Genomic DNA, 20,847 nt, shown 5'->3' on the forward strand with positions numbered 1-20,847 from the left:
AAAGTTTGCATTTATAGGAAACTATTTTAGTTGTTTTTTAAAAGCTTTTTAAAATAAAGTTATATATTTTAATTTGTAGTTTTCTAACTTAACTGTTAGCATTTACATAAATTATAATTTTTAGCTTAAGCAGGTTCAATATAACACCTTTATACTGTTTTTAGATTAAACTTTAAGCTTTTAATTTTTATAAATATAGTTTTGTCTTTTAGATAAAAACTTATACATATTTTTTGCATTTACAAATGTATGCTTTTTGTAGTAAAAACTTCATCACATATATTCATAACTTAGCATAATCTTTACTTGAACGTTAAACTTTTACATATTATGTAGAGCACTTAAACGTCGTCAGTGTTTGCATACAAAAACAGTTGTTAACTTAGTATATCAAGTTAACATGAAATGCAATTTTAACAGTTATGAACTTTCTTTTTAACGTTTGTAATTAAAGTACAAAGTAGAAAATTTTTGTAACGGATATTATACAAGACTTGAATTATATATATTATTTAAGGATTTCAGAAACAAATAGACTTTAACAAAACTTACAAGTTTTAAAAAGCCAAGTGACTTTTACAAAAACTAAAAATATCATGAAACACTATTTAAGTATTGAGCTTGCAAATATGAAATAATCGTAATGATTTTTAAATTTGTGCGGCTTTCCAAAAACTGATAAAATATTTTTACCTTATATATTAGATAAAACTGACACTTTTTTTTGGCTTTATGAACAAAATTCTTCTCAAAAACTTGTAACTTAAATGCAATAATTTCAGAAACTATTCTTAATTTAAGCGTGACAGAACATTTACAAAATACAAATAAATACACATACCAGAACACGGCAGCATTATATAAATTAACAAATATTTAACAATGCGTTATTTTGCAAACACCAATTGCAGCTTTGGTGAACCAAATCAAGATAAGATAACAAACTTAATTTCTTATCAGTAGCATTACCATAAACGTGATTTTAAAAACAAGATTGGAAGCCTATTTAATTTTTATCAGTGCTTATATGTTTTTATTAAACTCACAGTTGCATTAATTTCAAACCATTTAAAATAACTCTTTAACATGCTTGTCAACATTAAGTAACTAAACTCAACCAAACAACATTCTATATAGGATAGATTTCAATGTAAAACTTGCAAAAATAACACTTACGTCATCATATTATTTCTAATATATGGTGCAATGCACACACTTTTGAATAATTAAATAGTTGTATGTTCTGTAACGAAGTGTCATCCATAGATTGCAATATACACAGTGATGGAACAAACAAAAAATCAAATTGTAAAAACTATTTTCTGGTAGTTGCATAAAACTTTTAAATTTTCTGATATTTATGAGAAAGTTTTAAAAATTGTAACATATTTTTTGTTGAAGTATAACAAATTTTTTATATTTACTAGTAAGCACATAACTCTTTATTCGCAGTATAATGTATACAAAGTTTTTTCTAATCATTATATATATATATTTAATTATAAGTGTGCCAGGGTTACCACTTGTTTTTTTTTTTAAATTTCCAGGTTTTTAAAAGTACACATTTTCGGGTCTATTTTAGTTTAAAGTTAAGTTTAAGGTAAGAAACTGTGTTAAATAGTAACAAACATTGAAAAGATACTGTAAAGATACTTTAAATATGTTTTTAATAAAAAAACTATTGAAGATGACAATTTTTTTTTTATTTATATGCTAGATTTTTTGAGCTAAATCGAAATTTTACTATTGAACATGTGAAAATTATTAAAATTCCAGGTTTTTCCAGGTTTTTTATTTTGCCAAAATTATTAAAACTCCAGGTTTTTTCAGGTAAAGTGGCAGCCCTGGAATACAGACTTTTAGAAAACTGTAAAATAAAATTTATCAACACTTTTTTAAAAACTAAGTTGTTAAAAAACTTAAAACTAAACTTCTAATTTTAAAACATCTAATACTAATTGTTCACAAAGTACATTTATTCAAGCTGCAAAGGTATATAAAACTTACAAAAACATGCTACATTTATAAAGGTTAAAAAAATAAGTCGTATTTCTGGTTTATCAAAGCAAATAGCTTATTCTTTTAAAAAAATTATAAAGTTTTCTTCTAAAATGATACAAAATATTTACAAGGTAAAAATTCCAGTTTGAGGTTTATGGATTAAAAGTTACTATTTTTTATGATAACAATTTATAAATTTTAAAGATCAAATACAACTTTAATGTCAACTATTACTATTATTGATAGATATTTAGAGGCTTAACAATAAAACAAAATATTAAAAAATTACTTGTGAAAATATAATTAGTTCCAAACTAAATATAACCACTCTAATATTTACTTTTATTCTACAAAATAAATATTTTAGTTTAATAAATTTTCAAACAGAACATCAATATTTAAAGTAATTTTAAATGTTTATTTAACGTATATTAGTGCAAAAATTAGACTTCTTTCAAAATAAAAAACTAAAAACCACAAAACCTCAAAAAAATGACCATAAAATTAAATCGCTTATTTGAGGTTTTGTAAACTTTAGGTGTTTATTCGAACGAACTTGAACTTTTGCACCGACATATGCCTTGAGCGAAACTTAAATTAAATTATAATCTTTTTGTTTTTGTGCAATTTATTTACTTCTGTAATGTACATTTGAGTCTTTGTTTCCGATTTAAATACCTAAGGATTGTAGCAATAAGTAACATGAAACAACTTTCTTATGAACTTTTCACTTTAAATAAAATATCTAAAAGGCCTTCCTAGCGAGCTCAGTGAAGATTGATTTAACTGAATAAATCTAATTCTATTTCATATGTATATTGTATGAACATATGTAGTGCAATTCATATTAATCAACTACAGTGCAATTCAATTCGAACTACAGCTAAGGATTTAAAACAATTTTGTTGTTATAATGAATCATATGTGCTTTTCTTTTTAATTTCAAATATTCGCAATAAACTATTTAAAATTCCTTTAAGTAGGCTCTGTGGAAGTTGATTTAATTTATCTAATCATATTCTTTTCTATATAAATATCTATATAATTCAAAATTTTAAATATTTAACGTAATAGCCACTTATTTGTAGTTTTCTGAATTTTAGTTATTTGTTTAGATAGAAGATCAATTTTTGTACTGAAAATTTGTACTCTACAATATTTCATAATTACGTCACAGTTTTTTTTTGTTGTTTTGTATAACTTTTGTGCTAATGTTTAGCAAAGTGCAATTCATTACGAACCTACAGCTGATAATTAAAAACAACTTTATTTTTTTATGCAATATATGTTGTGCATGGTTGCCACTGATCAAGCTGAGAAAAATTTCCTGACTTTTCCTAACTTTTTCCTGACTTTTTATAAAAATTTTCCTGACTTTTCTAAATCAAACTCTTAAATTAAATTTATTCTAAAATACATAATCTAACACTTGAAACTATATAAAGCTTTCAATTAAATTTTAATACAGGTTAAAAACAACAGTCATCAAACTATCAGTACATCACTTGAACCATCTGTGTATGATTGATGTTTGTAATAAACAGCTCTATCAGCAAAATACTTGTATAATTACCTTATAAAAACAGCTTGTCTGAAAAAAGACACATTTTTTTAGCATTTCCTAGCATAAATTTATCAAGATAAACAAACGTTCTACTCCGGAGACTTTCAACGGTTTTTATAACAAACACTCTACATTCTTTATTAAAATTTAAGATCTTTTGTTCCTCAACTAGGTCTTTTTCCCTCAAATTTGAAAGCAAATTGGATGCTGCACAACCAAGATCAAGGGCAGGTTTCAGGGAGGCTTGATCATTCAATTCAATCTTGAATAACTTGGGAAGGCTGAGGTTCGAAACTATCCCGTCTTTCATAAAAATACACAGCAATTTAATCACCAAGCACGAAATGTCCTCATGCATAAAGGCAACAATAGGCTGAGTACTCTGGTATAGTGTCAAAAAAGGTTGCATGAGAGATGCTACATAACTAAAGAAATGCATCTTCAATAAGACAAGATAATCAGCCACCGCATCCCTTACGACTCGGTAACAACTGCTGTCAGAACATTTACTCTTTGGATCTAACTTCCAAAAATGAAAAAAATAATAATGTTTGGTTAAATTTCGATGGCACAATCAGCCACTAATACCTCTCTTACAACTTATTTTATAAATTTAAACAACTTTGAAAAAATTATAAAGAGGTAAAGTAGACACATTAACTTGTTACATAAAATACTAAACTAACTGCTTAGTTATAAAGAACTCAATTGTTTACTTAAACAAAAAACACTTTGATTCTAAAATTATGGTAGATAAACTTTTGTGTATATATCACAGTTTCACTATTGAAATGTCCTTGCTACAGATCATCAATACTAAAAAGCTTACAAAATCTGCTTGTTCAAGTAGGGTACTTGTTCAATATGTTAATAGAATTTTTTTGCAGTTTTATAAAGGATATTCTACTAAATTATACCAGATGAAGGTATTGGAAATTAAATTAAATATTTTTGTAAATTTCTAGGAAAATTTTGGAAATTTTTTTCGACTTTAAAGGACTTTTAATTAATTTTTACCATTTGAAGGCTTTCGAAAACAAGGAATTTTGTAAATTTAAACTGACAAAATCTGACTTTTTTAAAAATTTTATTAAAATTCCTGACTTTTTTTCAAAACCCCCCATTTTTTCCTGACTTTTCCTGACTTTTGTCATTTTTTAAAAATTTTCCTGACTTTTCCTGATTTCCTGACCGAGTGGCAACCCTGGTTGTGTCCTTTTAAATTTGAATTTTATCAAAAACTTATATAAATATATTCTAAGTATGGAACTGTACTTTTATTTAGCTGGCTGGTTTTTAAAGTAGAGCTCTGTGTGCGGACAGACTCTAAGTTTTTATAGTTTCTTAGTCGAATACATACCAACACAAACATAAATAACATTAATTATTCCAATTTTCTGTAACAACATAGTAAAACATTTTAAGTAAGATAGTTCCATATATCATACATAACTTTTTAATTTAATAAAAACCAATATAATATTTTTTATCGCATTAACTTAGTTTATTTAGTTTATTTCATTCTATTTAATTATATTGTTACTTTGTATTTATGTTTGTATTGTGTAAAGATTTTGTTTTAAAGTTACAACATTCCCGTAAAAAGACCATTTCTGTTTTCTAAAAATCCCCTACAAATCTTAGTATTTACATTTTTTCAAAATCCTAATATATTAAATGCTTAGTAAATAAATAAATTTTCTAAATATATAAAATCTATAGTTAATAAATTATTTAAACTAAACTTACCTATATTTCATTTTAATTTAACTTAACTTTAAAATTTAACTTTTGTAAACCACATATTATTTAAAACTCATATTTCAAATGTAAATATTATTTTCATTTATGTGTGTATTTTTATTTATTTTCCAATTCATCGCCCTGTATACTTTTGTTTTCAGCTTTTTTTAGCGTCTGATGAACTGCTCTGCAGGGAAACGGCGTAACGCAATAAAAGTTTAACAATAAGTTTATATAATTCATATCTCCCACCAAGGATTGATAACTCTGTCTAGTTCTGTTTTTGTATCAAAAAAACCAATATACACATAAATAACATTAATTATTCCAAACTTCTGCAACAACATAGTAAAACATTTTAAGTAAGATAGTTCCATATATCATACATAATTTTTCATTTAATAAAAACCAATATACACATAAATAACATTAATTATTCCAAACTTCTGCAACAAAATAGTAAAACATTTAAAGTAAGATAATTCCATATATCATACATAATTTTTTCATTTAATAAAAACCAATATACACATAAATAACATTAATTATTCCAAACTTCTGCAACAACATAGTAAAACATTTTAAGTAAGATAATTCCATATATCATACATAATTTTTTCATTTAATAAAAACCAATATACACATAAATAACATTAATTATTCCAAACTTCTGCAAGAACATAGTAAAACATTTTAAGTCAGATAGTTCCATATATCATGTATAGTTTTTTCATTTAATAAAAACAAATATTCACATAAATAACATTAATTATTCCAGTTTTCTGTAACAACATAGTAAAACATTTTAAGTAAGATAGTTCCATATATCATACATAATTTTTTGATTTAATAAAAACCAATATACACTTAAATAACATTAATTATTCCAAACTTCTGCAATAACATAGTAAAACATTTTAAGTTAGATAGTTCCATATATCATACATAACTTTTTCTTTAATAAAAACCAATATACACATAAATAACATTAATTATTCCAAACTTCTGCAAGAACATAGTAAAACATTTTAAGTAAGATAATTCCATATATCATACATAACTTTTTCATTTAATAAAAACCAATATACACATAAATAACATTAATTATTCCAAACTTCTGCAAGAACATAGTAAAACATTTTAAGTAAGATAGTTCCATATATCATACATAATTTTTTCATTTAATAAAAACCAATATAAACATAAATAACATTAATTATTCCAAACTTCTGCAACAAAATAGTAAAACATTTTAAGTAAGATAGTTCCATATATCATACATAATTTTTTCATTTAATAAAAACCAATATACACATAAATAACATTAATTATTCCAAACTTCTGCAAGAACATAGTAAAACATTTTAAGTCAGATAGTTCCATATATCATGTATAGTTTTTTCATTTAATAAAAACAAATATTCACATAAATAACATTAATTATTCCAGTTTTCTGTAACAACATAGTAAAACATTTTAAGTAAGATAGTTCCATATATCATACATAATTTTTTGATTTAATAAAAACCAATATACACTTAAATAACATTAATTATTCCAAACTTCTGCAATAACATAGTAAAACATTTTAAGTTAGATAGTTCCATATATCATACATAACTTTTTCTTTAATAAAAACCAATATACACATAAATAACATTAATTATTCCAAACTTCTGCAAGAACATAGTAAAACATTTTAAGTAAGATAATTCCATATATCATACATAACTTTTTCATTTAATAAAAACCAATATACACATAAATAACATTAATTATTCCAAACTTCTGCAAGAACATAGTAAAACATTTTAAGTAAGATAGTTCCATATATCATACATAATTTTTTCATTTAATAAAAACCAATATAAACATAAATAACATTAATTATTCCAAACTTCTGCAACAAAATAGTAAAACATTTTAAGTAAGATAGTTCCATATATCATACATAATTTTTTCATTTAATAAAAACCAATATACACATAAATAACATTAATTATTCCAAACTTCTGCAAGAACATAGTAAAACATTTTAAGTAAGATAATTCCATATATCATACACAATTTTTTCATTTAATAAAAACCAATATACACATAAATAACATTAATTATTCCAAACTTCTGCAAGAACATAGTAAAACATTTTAAGTAAGATAGTTCCATATATCATACATAATTTTTTCATTTAATAAAAACCAATATACACTTAAATAACATTAATTATTCCAAACTTCTGCAAGAACATAGTAAAACATTTTAAGTAAGATAGTTCCATATATCATACATAATTTTTTCATTTAATAAAAACCAATATACACATAAATAACATTAATTATTCCAAACTTCTGCAACAATACTACCAGTCATCCACAATGCTCACTAATCATTGAAGAAACACCTGAAATTTAAGTAAACTACCACAAATCTTGATGCTGCACATAAAAATATATACTAATACATACAACATAGCTAAACACAAACAGTTTTCAATTTGCAGCAAAGATGTTTCCAGCCATCCAGAAATATATATACATAATATATATCTACACACACTATAAAATTAATTACCTGCAGCCACGATGTTTCCAGCCATCCAAAACGTTGCCAGCCCGCTGATCATCTTGCCTCTGTGCTTGTTCGGCATGAACTCGCTGAAGTAAGAAAACACGACCGGAAGTGAACCCCCTGCCCTGTTCGCATGAGAAACGTTTTAACTCTCGAAAAAAAAAAGTGTTGTATAATAATTTGCTTGAAAAATTAGATGACATTGCTTGATTAAGTTGAAAAAAATCTTAAATCGTCATCAAGTTTAAGGTGTAGATTTTTTTGAAAAAAGAAGAAGCTTGTGATAAAAAAAAATTATTTCTTGCTCTGTTAATTTTAAAAATCTTTAAACTGTGATGAAAAATTCAAGTTTTGTTTGAGGTTTAAATTGGAATAATTGAACAGAATGCTCGATTAACTTGAATACACATTAAAACTATGGAATAAAATTGAAGTTGTATGATGTGTATTTAAATTCAAAACAATAAACTGTCAAGTTTGAAGATATATTTCGAATTTTGTGGTAAAAAAATTAAAAGTTTTTCATGGTTTTATTGTAATAAATCATCCTTAAGTGAAAAAGTTGTTAATTAAACAGAATGTTTTTTAAAGTTGGAAAGATATCAAAACTGTTTCGAAATTTCTAACTTTTGTTTGATGTCTATCTAAACTATTTTAGTTTCAACTTTTCAAGATGTATATTGTGGTTTGTGGTGAAAATTTAAAGTTTTTTACGTGGTTATGCTTGAATTAAATCACTGTTGATTGCAAAACAACGACGTGTTTGCAGAAATAAAGTGTGTTTTATGTGTAGGTGTGCTCATAGAATGCAGTATTAGGTCAAAAAATTAAACTAACTTCGCTTTGTGGTAAAAATTTAGTTTTATCATTATGAAAGCTTTGCATAAGCATGCATTGAAACATTATTACTTTATCTAAAAGAAAATTAATCTAACAAATTTAATTATACGCTTTAACATCAAGTAAATTACAACGGCAACTGAAAAGTTTGCATGAATAAAAAAACCGTCTGCAAATTCAAATAGTAAGAACCATAGTCATGTCCTTAACCAAAGGCTTCTTAACACGTAATAACATATAAAAAATTAAATAGCAAAAAAACGACAACTTAAACGCTCATATTAAAGCCAAAAAAAAAAGCATTAAACTTTGTTGTCACTTTTAAAATGTTTAACATAATTAACCTGATATCGCTGAGGAGTCTGCACATTAAATATCAATGTTTTCAATACAACTAAGGATAAGTAATTTCTAATACAACTTACAAGCCAATAAAGATTACCAAATACTTACAATGCTTTTTAATACAATTTACAATACAACAATTTTAAACAAATTATTTCATACAACAAACCCGATCCCGCTGAGGAATCTGCACAACACTGTGGTCCACAAGTTGGGCATGAGGGCCGAGAGTGCGGCAAACACGGAGTTGAAGAGAAGCGAGTAAACAACAATCTTCCTCCTTCCGTAGTGGTCCGCCATCGTCCCCCACAAGTATCCTCCTATCATCATGCCTGTGACGTCACAATAAATTTAATTAAGTCATAATATTTGTACCCGATAAATACTCTCCTATCATCATGTCTGTGACGTCGTAATAGTTATTTCATAAAGTATATACTTTGGTACCCATAAGTACCCTATCGTCAAGCCTGTTTAATTTGTAACGTCATAATTAATTTAGTTACACCATAATTTAAACACGTGTTCTCAAAAAATAACCTCCTATGATCATGCCTGTTTATGATGTCAGTTTTAAGAGTTAAATAGCAGAGATAAATAACAAAAAGTTTTTACTTGTGAGCTACTTTTCAATGGCAAATAAATTATCTTAAGTTAATTTCAATTATTATGCAGAGACTCTTTTGTATTTCTAATTTATAACCTATACGCAGACAAATTATTACAAATGTTATTAAAACTTTTTTTAAATTTGCACATACATTAATATACTAGTATACACATACATTAATGGCATATACTTTTCACCTATTTACTTAACTTTATTGTGGATTAATGCTTTTTATTTGTAACCTGTATAATAAAACTTTATATGAACTTGATTTCTTTTGAAATTTTCTTTTATTCTTGTCAAAAATTATGTGACCAGTAAAACAATATTGCTGCTCACTAATGTGCATACTTTGAGAAAAAAATTAAAATGGGATGAAGGTAGTCTTCCTCTTTTGATTTTAAAGACCGGACAGGATTGAATTTTAGATAAACATAAATAAAAATGGTAAGAACCATTAAAAAAATCAGAATTGAAAATGTTTGTTTTTTAATAAACGAAAGATCTATTCTAAGTGGTTGTAAAAGACTGTGACTGATTTTTTTAATGGTTCTTACCATTTTTATTTACTTTGAGAAAAAGTGCAATAATTGCTGTGTTTGTCTATTCATAGTTAAAAAAAATTCCTGCATAGTATTACAAACTGAAAAAAATCATATAAAGTACTAACACAAGAAGCTTTGAATGAAACAAAGCTTAAACTAACAAACACACTTGATTTTAAATAAATATTTTGTAAGTCAAGGTTTTTATGATTCAAAAAAAAAACACTGCAAAAACATTTTAAAATACTTTAAAATTGAATTTCCGATTAAACTTTCAAGGTCTTTCTTGGTTTCAAATAAACCAACCAAGAAAGAGAGCAATTCCAAGAAAGAAGCATTTGAGTAAAATATATCTAAAAACCAATAAAAACATAGAATTTAAATCAAAATTAGTAAGCTAAAGGTTTTGAATGATTTTTTTAAATTTTTACTACAAAAAAAATACTTTGAAAAAGAGTTTATGATAATACCTAAAAATTTTAATTTCGTATGAAACTGACAATCAAAACAAACCAACCAAGAAAGAGAGCCATTCCAAGAGAGCTTATTTGCGCGCTGGAAACACCAAATTCTTTCATCATGGCGGTGGTCGTGTAAGATATGCACATTATTTCAACTGCATCACTGGCGTTCGCCCATCCGCACTGTAAATAAACAGAAAACTTATATTTAAATTCATTTATTTCGATTTTACTTTGTTGTTTACAACTATTTAACTTAATCAAAAGTGTATCGCAACTGTAAGAATTATATTTAAAAATTGAAAAAAATATATATTTACGGTGTCCTTTAATTTTTATTTAATGTAACTTATAAACTTATTTCTTAAATATTTCTTTATTTCAATTCCAAGTTGATATTTGTAACTATTTAAGTTAAAATTAGAAGTATAAAGTGACAAAAACCTAAACTATTACTGGGACACGTTCAAAATCCACCCAATCAAATTTGAGAAACGCTTACCGAACAAGGTTAAGGGTTAGGGGTAACAGTGATAGTAAAAAATTAAAAATAAAAATTCAAAAAATATATAAAATAAATTAGTAAATAACAAAAATGTAATAAAAATTGTGATGATTTTGAACGCGGGTGGATTTTGATAGTATACCCAATTATTACTTTGCCCAAACACACCGCAAGTATTATTTTAAGTATATAAATATTAAAAGAATTAATCTCTACACTTTATTCCTTTAACTTCAAGTAGACCTTTGTAATTATTTAACTGAAGAATTATACAGTACTTATATAAATGAGTTTTTTTTTTTGTAAACAACTGGTAGTTTACCTTTTTACGTAAAAATAAGGCTAAAGTGAAAAAGAAAGAATTAAAAAAAAACATTATTAACAAAAACGTTTTAACTTATAAAAGCTAGGAATTAGAACAGCTTAGGCACAAAAATGACTTTGTGAACTTGTGACCTGAGTTTTTTGATAGTATGTATTTCTTAAATAATTGTAAACATTTTCAAGTAGTTTAACCATTTTGCACTGATTTATACGTATAAAAATTATTTACTTCAATTCAATGTTACAACTAAGATTTATAATGTGTAAGATACTTAGAATAGTCAGCAAAACTTACATTAAATTAGGGAGAATTTTTTTTGTTACATAAAAAAGGTAACTTAGACAATGATTATGGAAAAGTCTGAAATAACCCCATATAAATTTAACCTGTCCATTAAAATGTTTTTGATAATAATGAACTAATTCAACTGCTGTATTTCAATTGAATCAGTTGATAATTATCTATAAACATATATTCAGATGTACAGTATAAACCCAGTTATACTTATCAAATGGTGTAAAAAAGAAAATAACTTTTTGTTCATCCAAATATACTTTAAATGAATGTTTAAAATTTCAGAGAATCAACTCTTTGAGGCAAAATATCTAGCTTGAGAAAAATTTTCAAAATCAATAAATACCAAGTTTTTGAACAAGTATGGTTATAAAATATCAAAATATCAAAATATTAAAATTGAAATAACTAAATCTCATTCAAAATTAAAAAAACTGGACTGAGATTTCAAAAAAATTTATAACTATCCTGACTTCATTATAAAAAAACATACTGGCCAGAGTCATCTTGAGTGTTTTTAAATATCAAACTAGCCTGAGTTATCCTGAGAATTTCAAAAAATTTAAATTGTCCAGAAATATCCTAAGTATACTAGTGTGTGGCAACCCTGTTTATAAAAATCTCTTTAAAAAAATTTAAATTTTAAAACTTGAATATTCAGCAATGACTTAATAAAAAGTATTTTTTTTTAGTTTGTTTTCAAAGGTTATTTATTCAATGAATAAGTTTTTATAGATACAAATATTAACGTTTAAGGTTTTGCATCTCTCAAAATAATCAAGTTACAATGAACAAAATTTTCAACCCTACAATAAATAGTTTTTTATTTTATTCATTGTTTTACTAAAAATCTATCACTTACCAAACTATTTCAAAACATTATAAGTTGATTAACTTTAAGTTTTAGTTTATAGCCTAAGCATAAACATCTAAACTTAAATTTAACTTTTGGATAACATGTAATTGTATACAAGTATTTATTGTTTTAATACAGCTATTTTGGTAAAGTAGGCTGACAAATTGATAGCTTTAAACTGAACCGCACAACCATCAAAAACAATCCATGTGACATTCTACAACCTAGTTTTGTTTGCACTAGGACTCATTAGGCATACATAGTCACAATGAACTGCTAACCAGCTATTTACTACAAAACAATGATTTTGGCCATTATTAGCGAAGCCAAACATTTTTCTACTATCAAAATAAACAACAATTTCACTTGAACAAGTGACTTTTTGCATAGTGAACAGAAATCCTTCAATAAATAGTTATATTTAACATATAAAATTAAATCTAATAACTTATTATTAAGATTATATAAAATTAAATAAAATATTCTCACCTGCGCCAGAAGCAGAAACTGCCACATTCCAAATCCGGATTCATCAAAGACTTCTTTGTAGCTTCCCTTTGCTTTTGATAGCTCTGTTGAATACATTTTTCATTACAAAAATGATAACTTTTAGTTTAAAAAATCTTTACGTACTTACAAACTTGCATTATTAAAAAAATAGCTTGATTGAACTTAGCTTTTTTATTGGTTATAATTAAAAGGTTTTCTTTTTCTTATTTTTTTAGCTAATAGACTTTAATTTTTTGAAAACCTGAAAAAGCCACAAATAAATGGCATTGATTTCAAATAAAAATAAGTATGAAAGTTGTTTTATATATCTGTTATGCATTTGAATAAATTAGCTAATAATGTTTGAAATTTTATGAAAGTTGAAACATACAAGCTAAGTTTTTTTTTTGTAAAACAGTAGAACTAAATGCTCTTTAAATACTTTGTCAGATTATAATCTATTCAAGCTATTTGTGTTAAAAATACTAAGACCTTTTTTAATCTTCATTTTAAACTTTAGAACATCTTTGTTTTAAGTATTTGCTTGCTACTTGGCCACATTTTACCTTTTGAATCGTATTTTACTATCCTATTTATAGTGAGAATGATTAAAATTTACGGGCCTTGTTTTTGATGATATTCAAAAAAAAAATTTTATTTGGTTTGTGTACAAAATTTTTTATATAACTTATTAAATTTCGAAAACTTAATAAAATATATTGTTGTTTAAAAAATACTTAGACTATGTACTTCAAGCTTTAATATACAAGTCAATTTTAATTTTTTAATAGTGCCTTGAACTTCCCTTATTAGGTGAAGATTGTACTAAAATACAGACTAACTAGTTTTTTGTTTACACAAAGGTTGTTTATAAATAAAAATAAAGTTTTGTTTTAAAACTTATAAGTATTTTAAAATGTTTTCACTCGGTTAGCAATCTTTGAAGCAAAAAAAAAACAACCTGAGCTCAAACTACTCTCCTGATTTAATAAAAAAAAAGATTTACACTAGCAGATTTTTCAACACTTTTTACGTATAACATATGTTGGAGCTTCTAGTACTTGTAGTAGTCTTTCAAAAAAGTATACACTATTTAAAAAAAGAAATTAATTTTAATTATATTTATTTAACTAGTGACCTTTCAATTTACAGAACATTGAAAAGAGTATATTGGGTTAAATTTTATATAACATATAACTTTAGTTATTTTAGTTTTTTTATAAAAAGAGTTATTTTTAGTGTAAGTCAAATGCTATTAGCTTATATATTAAAATGCCATTACACCTGTTATTAATTTTTTGGTAAGTTCAAACAGTGGTAAATCAAAAAATACAGAATTCAGTAAAAGAGAAATATAATAGTTTTGTTATTATAATTTATTAAACAACAAGCTTGTAAAGTTTTAATTGTTTATATAAAGGTCTGTTTGTATTAGAAATCACATAATACTAGCCTACAAAACTCTAGTCTAGAAAAATTTAGTCAATAGAGACACCAATAAAAAAACTAATTAGTTTTTATTTAAAAAAAATCAATTTTTATGTTTTTTTGGCATATAACAAGGAGTCAAATTTTCAAACCTACTTTTATGAACTCTAAATTTTTTCAAATTATTTTTCTGAATATAAACTTTTAACTCTTCTTATATTATTTAAGTTTATTCCAAAGTTTAGTTGTACATTAAAGATATAATTTTATGTATGTTTAACAAGTTTCTAATACTACTCTTTTCAGATTTTATTGATTAAAGCTAAACTATTAAAATGAAAATATAGAAGTCAATTAATTACTAGTTTGTTATAAGTTTTTACCTACTTACAAGCACGTATACTTGATGTTTTAAATTACATTATGCTTTTACAGTTTTTTGTTTATACTAAGCAAACACATTTTTTATAATAACATTGATATTTTCCCCTTTTTGTTTAGCATTGTGTTGTTTGTTGCATTTTATTAGTTGCTCTTATAGAAAGAGCTAGAAAAATGTGAAGGTTTAGAGTAGTGCTAATGGTAGACTATGGTTTTCATGGTTAATAGTGGCAGAAATGGGTTAAAAAAGAGTGTTTACCTTATGTTAGTTTGATTGTATTACTTAGTTGACTTAAATAAAAATGTGTATATAATAAATTTTATAGTATCTTTTCTGATTATAGTAAATTTAGCTCAGATCAGTGTTTACAAGCAAATGGTGTGCAGCTTAATGACAATTAGGTTTTTATCCAATCCAGCCATTGACAGTTGTGAGTGCTAACAGTCAACTATGTTTATTTTAAAAATTAAAAAATAATATTTCATAAAAATATCAAAGAAAGAAATTTAAACGATGTAAAATGTAAAAATTGATTGGTGTAGATAAATACCTTATATTTTTACTTGAAAAGTTTGTACTTGAAAATTTTAGTAAGTAGGCCTGGTGTAATACTTTACAGAAAAAAAAATTGTAAGCAATATGTTACCTTCATTTTTTTCTTTATCATCATCGTCCATAAGAAGCGAAACAGCTTCATTATTATTTGCACTAGTATTACTCACTTTCATTTCCATAGTCTACTTATTCAAATAAAATACTATATAAATCCCTTTTTACATTGTATACAAGCATCTGTTTGTTCTGCTTTCTTTAGAAAAAATTAGGTTAGGGGACTCACCTAAAAAGCGTTTAGTTGTAACGTTTTTGAGTTTATAATTGCAACATTTAGTGAAACAGTAATTATAGTATATAAAAAACAATAATAATATCCAGAACGAGTCTGAGAGAGATAAGTATTTCTGATTAAGTTTTTTATAGTTTAAAATGTCATAGTAAAGTAATTAAAAGCAACATTTTCACCGCCACAATGGCAATTATGTTCAAGAGCTTTTCAAGAAAATAATTTTCACTCAAGCGTGTTTTATTTTGTTTATTTATTTTTTTCCAAGTTTTTTAGATTAATAATATTCTTAAAAAGTAAGAAGAATTGTTTAAACAAAATTATTTCTGGCAACTTTGCTGCAGAGTATTGAATCTGTAGGAGAACTTTATTATGTCGGGTCAAAACAAAACGAACCATAAAAACACTATTAAAAAAATATAAAGTTTTGTTTATTCAAATTAGTTTATTATTTTGATCTAAAATAAATGTGAAGATCAAAATGTTATTTTTAATCAACTAAAAAATCTCTAGTTGATGGAATCTTCGAAAAAAAAGTCACATGTGATTATATAGTATAAAATAAACTTCTTTTTAAACTTTAGCAAATCAGTCTAGATTTAAAGTTCTATTTTATTTTATGACGTCACAATTAAGAACTATTTTTTAAGCTAAAACCTTTTTTCCTTTATAAAACTTTAATGACACTTCAAAAAATTTTTATTTACAAACAAAACAATTTATCTCGATAACTACGAAAACTGCTGAGTTGTTATTATTTTAGTTTGAGTTTTATATCTAATATAAAAAATGCTAAAAGCTAAAACTTGTTTGAAAAAAATTTAAAGATCCAAACTTCATTACAAATAAACTAGTAAAAATATTTTTTTCTATCAAGTATGTTATAAATTTACTTAAGTAAATAAAATTGAAATAAAGTTGTGGCCCATGTTTGTAATTATTGTTTATTTATAAAATTAAACATACTCAACAAAATAACATGTAAACAAATACAAAAACTTTATTTTTATTAAAAACCTTAGAATATTGCTATAATGTCAACACTTGAGTTATGTGTATTGTATATGTTTTGAAATACGATAAACAAATTCGATAAATCTACGTTGAATTATTGTTTCTTAAAAAATAAAAATGATAATAAAACTAACTTATAGTTCACGTTAATATTATTTAGCTTCTCTTAAAACGTGTATAATTAAAAAATACTGTATTAAGTTTAAAAAATAAGTGTCTTACCAATATAGTTTATAAAAAATTTAGCTAAATACATTTTTTTACACTTTTATGAAAAATTATTGTTTATGGGTTGTTGACAACAACTTATTGTAAATAATTTAAATGAACTTTGTTAACAAAATTTAAAGAAATTTCTATATAGTTTAAATACAAAACAAGTAGAAAATTTAAAACAAATTCTTATTATAAAAAAATATACCAATAGAAACAAGTTTAAACCAATTTTTTGATCCATACTTCCAAATTTAAAAACAAAGTTTTAACGCTGTTTATTAAAACTGTAATAATATTTAGAAAACTATGTCATTTGTAGTCAAAAAAAATCGTAAAAATAATTGCAAAACTACAGAGATTTTTATAAAGTATTATTGATAAAGTTTAATTATTTAGAATACTTCTATAGAAATTTTGGTAATAAAACTTGTAGATTATAATAAATTTTTTGTGACCTTAATTATTCTGAATATTTCAAAGACTAATTTGTACTACTAATGATGTTGAGAAAAAGTTCAAATAAACTTTAAAAAAACTTTTGGTTAATTGACCCACAAAATGCGAATTGTCCGACAAAGGTTCATTTAAAAAAAAACAGTTTTTATTTTTTTGACGTTTTTTATTACTTATCTAAATAGTAACTAAAAAAATCAATAACTAAACTTTTTTTTGTCAAACCATTCCTCCATTTAAGACAATAATCCTATTAATACAATAAATTTTTAAATATTATTTAATAAATCTTAATAAATCAATAAATTTTAATCCTATTATTTAATAAATTTTAGAGTATTCTTTTTTGTGTGAATTTTACTACGTTAACAACGAAACATACAACAAACTTCAACCAGGTTATCTCTCAAATTTAAGACGCGCAATTTTTTTCAACCTTGACCCATAGAAATTCTCGCCTCCCGTCGCTACTCACCCGTGACTGCATCGCCACTCACCCGTGACTGCTTCCAGATCACGACGACCTCATCGCCAACGGAAAACGCTTAGGAAAGAAAATTTATCTTTCACCTGCTTCGGCGCCGCCAGCACTTGCCACCAGAGGCGCCGTACACATCGCACAAGTCCTCTTCGCACGCCGCCGCGACCAGCTTACTTTTGCGGGCAAACAGCTTGTTCTTGTGGGTGACTTTTCCTTCGACCAGGACCGGCACACCAGACCGTGTCACGTGATCTACAGCTCAACGGTTTGCTTCTTCGCCTGCAGAAGCCAACGACGCCGCTCGAAACTACGACTTTGCGCTGTGAGCCCTTGCCTTGCCAGCCAGCCTCCCACGTTCCGCGTCGAACTCGTGGCGGTGGCAAAGGCGATGTCATGCTGCCAGCCGAAAGCGCCAAAGCGGTGAAAAAATCCGGCACCGACATGAAGTTGCCCGCAAAGGCGACGACGTAGAAGCTCCTAGTCCGGCAAACCTGTGACCTTCCGTTTGGCGTCGCTTACTTCAAAACGGATGAAAATGTTTTGCCCGAGTGCGGTTTGGAACTCACACACACCCTCTCGAGTAAACCGCGAACGAGCCCCGGCACCCGAGCGACGAGTTCAGAGCCCTCCAGCTTTTTTATATCGACCCTCGGCGAGTTTTCAGAAGTTTTTAAATATTCACTTGATAACCATAGGAGAAGATAGATTTCAGTAACATAATCTTCAAAGGTATTTTAGTTAGCAACTATAGTAAAAATTCTTCACTTCAGATCTTTTATATATTAGATAGTATTTCAAGTTTTATTAATATGACCTTGATGATTTTGTAGTTATTTAAATAGGTATCTGTATAAATTGCACGAGCGTAAAAATTTGCACGAGGGGACAAAACTGCCCGAAAATACTTTTGCACAAAGATAAAATTGCACGAAGATATTTTTGCACGAGGGGATAAAATTGCACGAAGATACTTTTGCACAAAGGGTCACTTTTGCGCGAAGATACTTTTGCACGAGCGGACAATTTTGCACGGAGACAATTTTGAACAGGTTTTTATTGTTTTCTTTTTTAATTTTCATAATGTTTTTTCTTTTAATTAAGTTTTTTTTCTACCACTTTTACCCCTAATCCTTACTCTCGGTCGGTAAGTTATTTTTTGTTATCTAATTTTTTTTTAATTTTAAATTTTTGTTTTTTCTTTTTACTACCATTGTTACTCCTAACCCTTACCCTCGGTCCGTAGCTTCTTTTTTAATTACTATTTATCATTATTATTTTTATTTTTTAGTAACTGTTTTTTATTTTATTATCACTGATGCCCCTAACCCTTACCTTCGGTCAGTAATTTTATTATTATTATTAATTTTTTATTAAATATTTTTTTTCCTTTTCTTTTTTCTTTATATTTTTACATACGTGCAAAATGTAACTCGTGCAATTTTGGCTTTATGCAAATTTGGCTTCTTGCAATTATGTGCACTCGTGAAATTTCGTTCTCGTGCAATTTAGACCCTTCGTGCAATTTAGTAACTTCGTGCATTTTTGTTTTCGTGCAATTTAGACCCGTTCCCATTTAAATATAGGAATTTATGTCTTAAATTTAGTCATACTAGTTTTATAAATGTTTCAAGAAACAATTTATAAACTTTAAGGCTACATTTTTATTTTTCCTAAGAATGGATATGTTTTCATTACTCTACATACTTTAATTTAAGACGACATTTTCTAAGTAAGTTCAATGTTTTATATTTTGTAAAAAGCAAATTAAATCTTGTTTAAGCTTTTATATAAAACTGTTTACAGGAGAGTTAGAATTTACAGCAACTGCTTGGGTAAGTTTTTTAAGCAGATATCTTGTTCCCTATACCACAAACCGTTTTATAAGTAAGCCATTTTGAACAGCTTAAAACAAAGTTTATCCAAAAAAGAAAAAAAAGGTAGTATTATTTGAGTTGTGACTAATAAAGAAAAACTAAAACGCTTTTTATCATATACCATTAGTTGAGACAAAACTTTATATCCTTTTAACTTAAAAAAGAGCAAAAAAAATAACGTTTTAGAAAATCTGCTGACCATGTGGTTTATTGTAAAAATCTTTAAAAATGAAAAGTTAATATTTTAAGAAAAATTATTTTTGATTATTCTCGTTTGCATACCTGAGCACAAACTTTAATAAGTATTTTAAAGTAGTTTAGTTGCTTATTAAGTATTGAATTAAACTACGAAAAAGTAGGATTTTTAGAGACTCTTGAAAGTTTAAAAAAATATAGTTTAAAACTTATTGACAAGCTTTTAATATGAATTGTTAAATAGCTTTGCTAAAATGGATTGCAGAAGCTTTCAATATTGCCGATGAATTACATGAAGTTTCTAAATTAAATAAACTTAACGGAATCAAAATGATGTTTGCATGCCAAAGAAGAAAAGTTCAGTACAATGTGACACATTTTATAGCTAGGAGGGCTTTTCTCCTGAAATTTCTGCGGCCACAACTTGCGATGAGGGTATCGCCTAAAACTACTCGAGCATGACGTTTAAGTTTTAATTGAAAACATAGAAAATTTTTAAGTATTAAGTTTTCAGAGTTATTTATTTCCGACACTACTGCTTAAAGTTACTTATAAAAGAGAAAACATAGATTATTCTTAGAATAAGTGATTAAAAAACTTCATTAATCTAAGAAATAGTAGCTATTTTTTGTTGAAACACAGGAAAGTTTAAATTATTAACATTAAACAAACTGGCATGTCTAGTTTAATTTGACGGTTAATGATTAAAAAACTTCATTAATCTATGAAATAGTAGCTATTTTTTGTTGAAACACAGGAAAGTTTAAATTATTAACATTAAACAAACTGGCATGTCTAGTTTAATTTGACGGTTAAG

The 20,847-nt window shown here is 26.0% G+C and overlaps 1 protein-coding gene across 1 annotated transcript in view; it reads right to left on the bottom strand.

Moving 5' to 3' along the window:
• Positions 1 to 15,733, bottom strand: part of LOC145843853 (synaptic vesicle glycoprotein 2B-like) — a 32,207-nt gene extending 16,474 nt beyond the window's left edge. The window contains exons 1-5 of the mRNA XM_082951100.1: positions 15,603 to 15,733; positions 13,147 to 13,229; positions 10,734 to 10,860; positions 9,231 to 9,393; positions 7,880 to 8,001 (exon numbers count right to left, since the gene is read on the bottom strand). Coding sequence (XP_082807226.1) covers positions 7,880 to 8,001; positions 9,231 to 9,393; positions 10,734 to 10,860; positions 13,147 to 13,229; positions 15,603 to 15,690 — 583 coding nt within the window. The 5' untranslated portion in view covers positions 15,691 to 15,733. The remainder of the gene's footprint in view (positions 1 to 7,879; positions 8,002 to 9,230; positions 9,394 to 10,733; positions 10,861 to 13,146; positions 13,230 to 15,602) is intronic.
• Positions 15,734 to 20,847: the final 5,114 nt, after the last annotated feature.

Source organism: Thalia democratica, chromosome 9 (genome assembly GCF_965202585.1).
Source record: "Thalia democratica chromosome 9, ktThaDemo2.hap1.1, whole genome shotgun sequence".
Lineage (NCBI taxonomy): Eukaryota > Metazoa > Chordata > Thaliacea > Salpida > Salpidae > Thalia > Thalia democratica.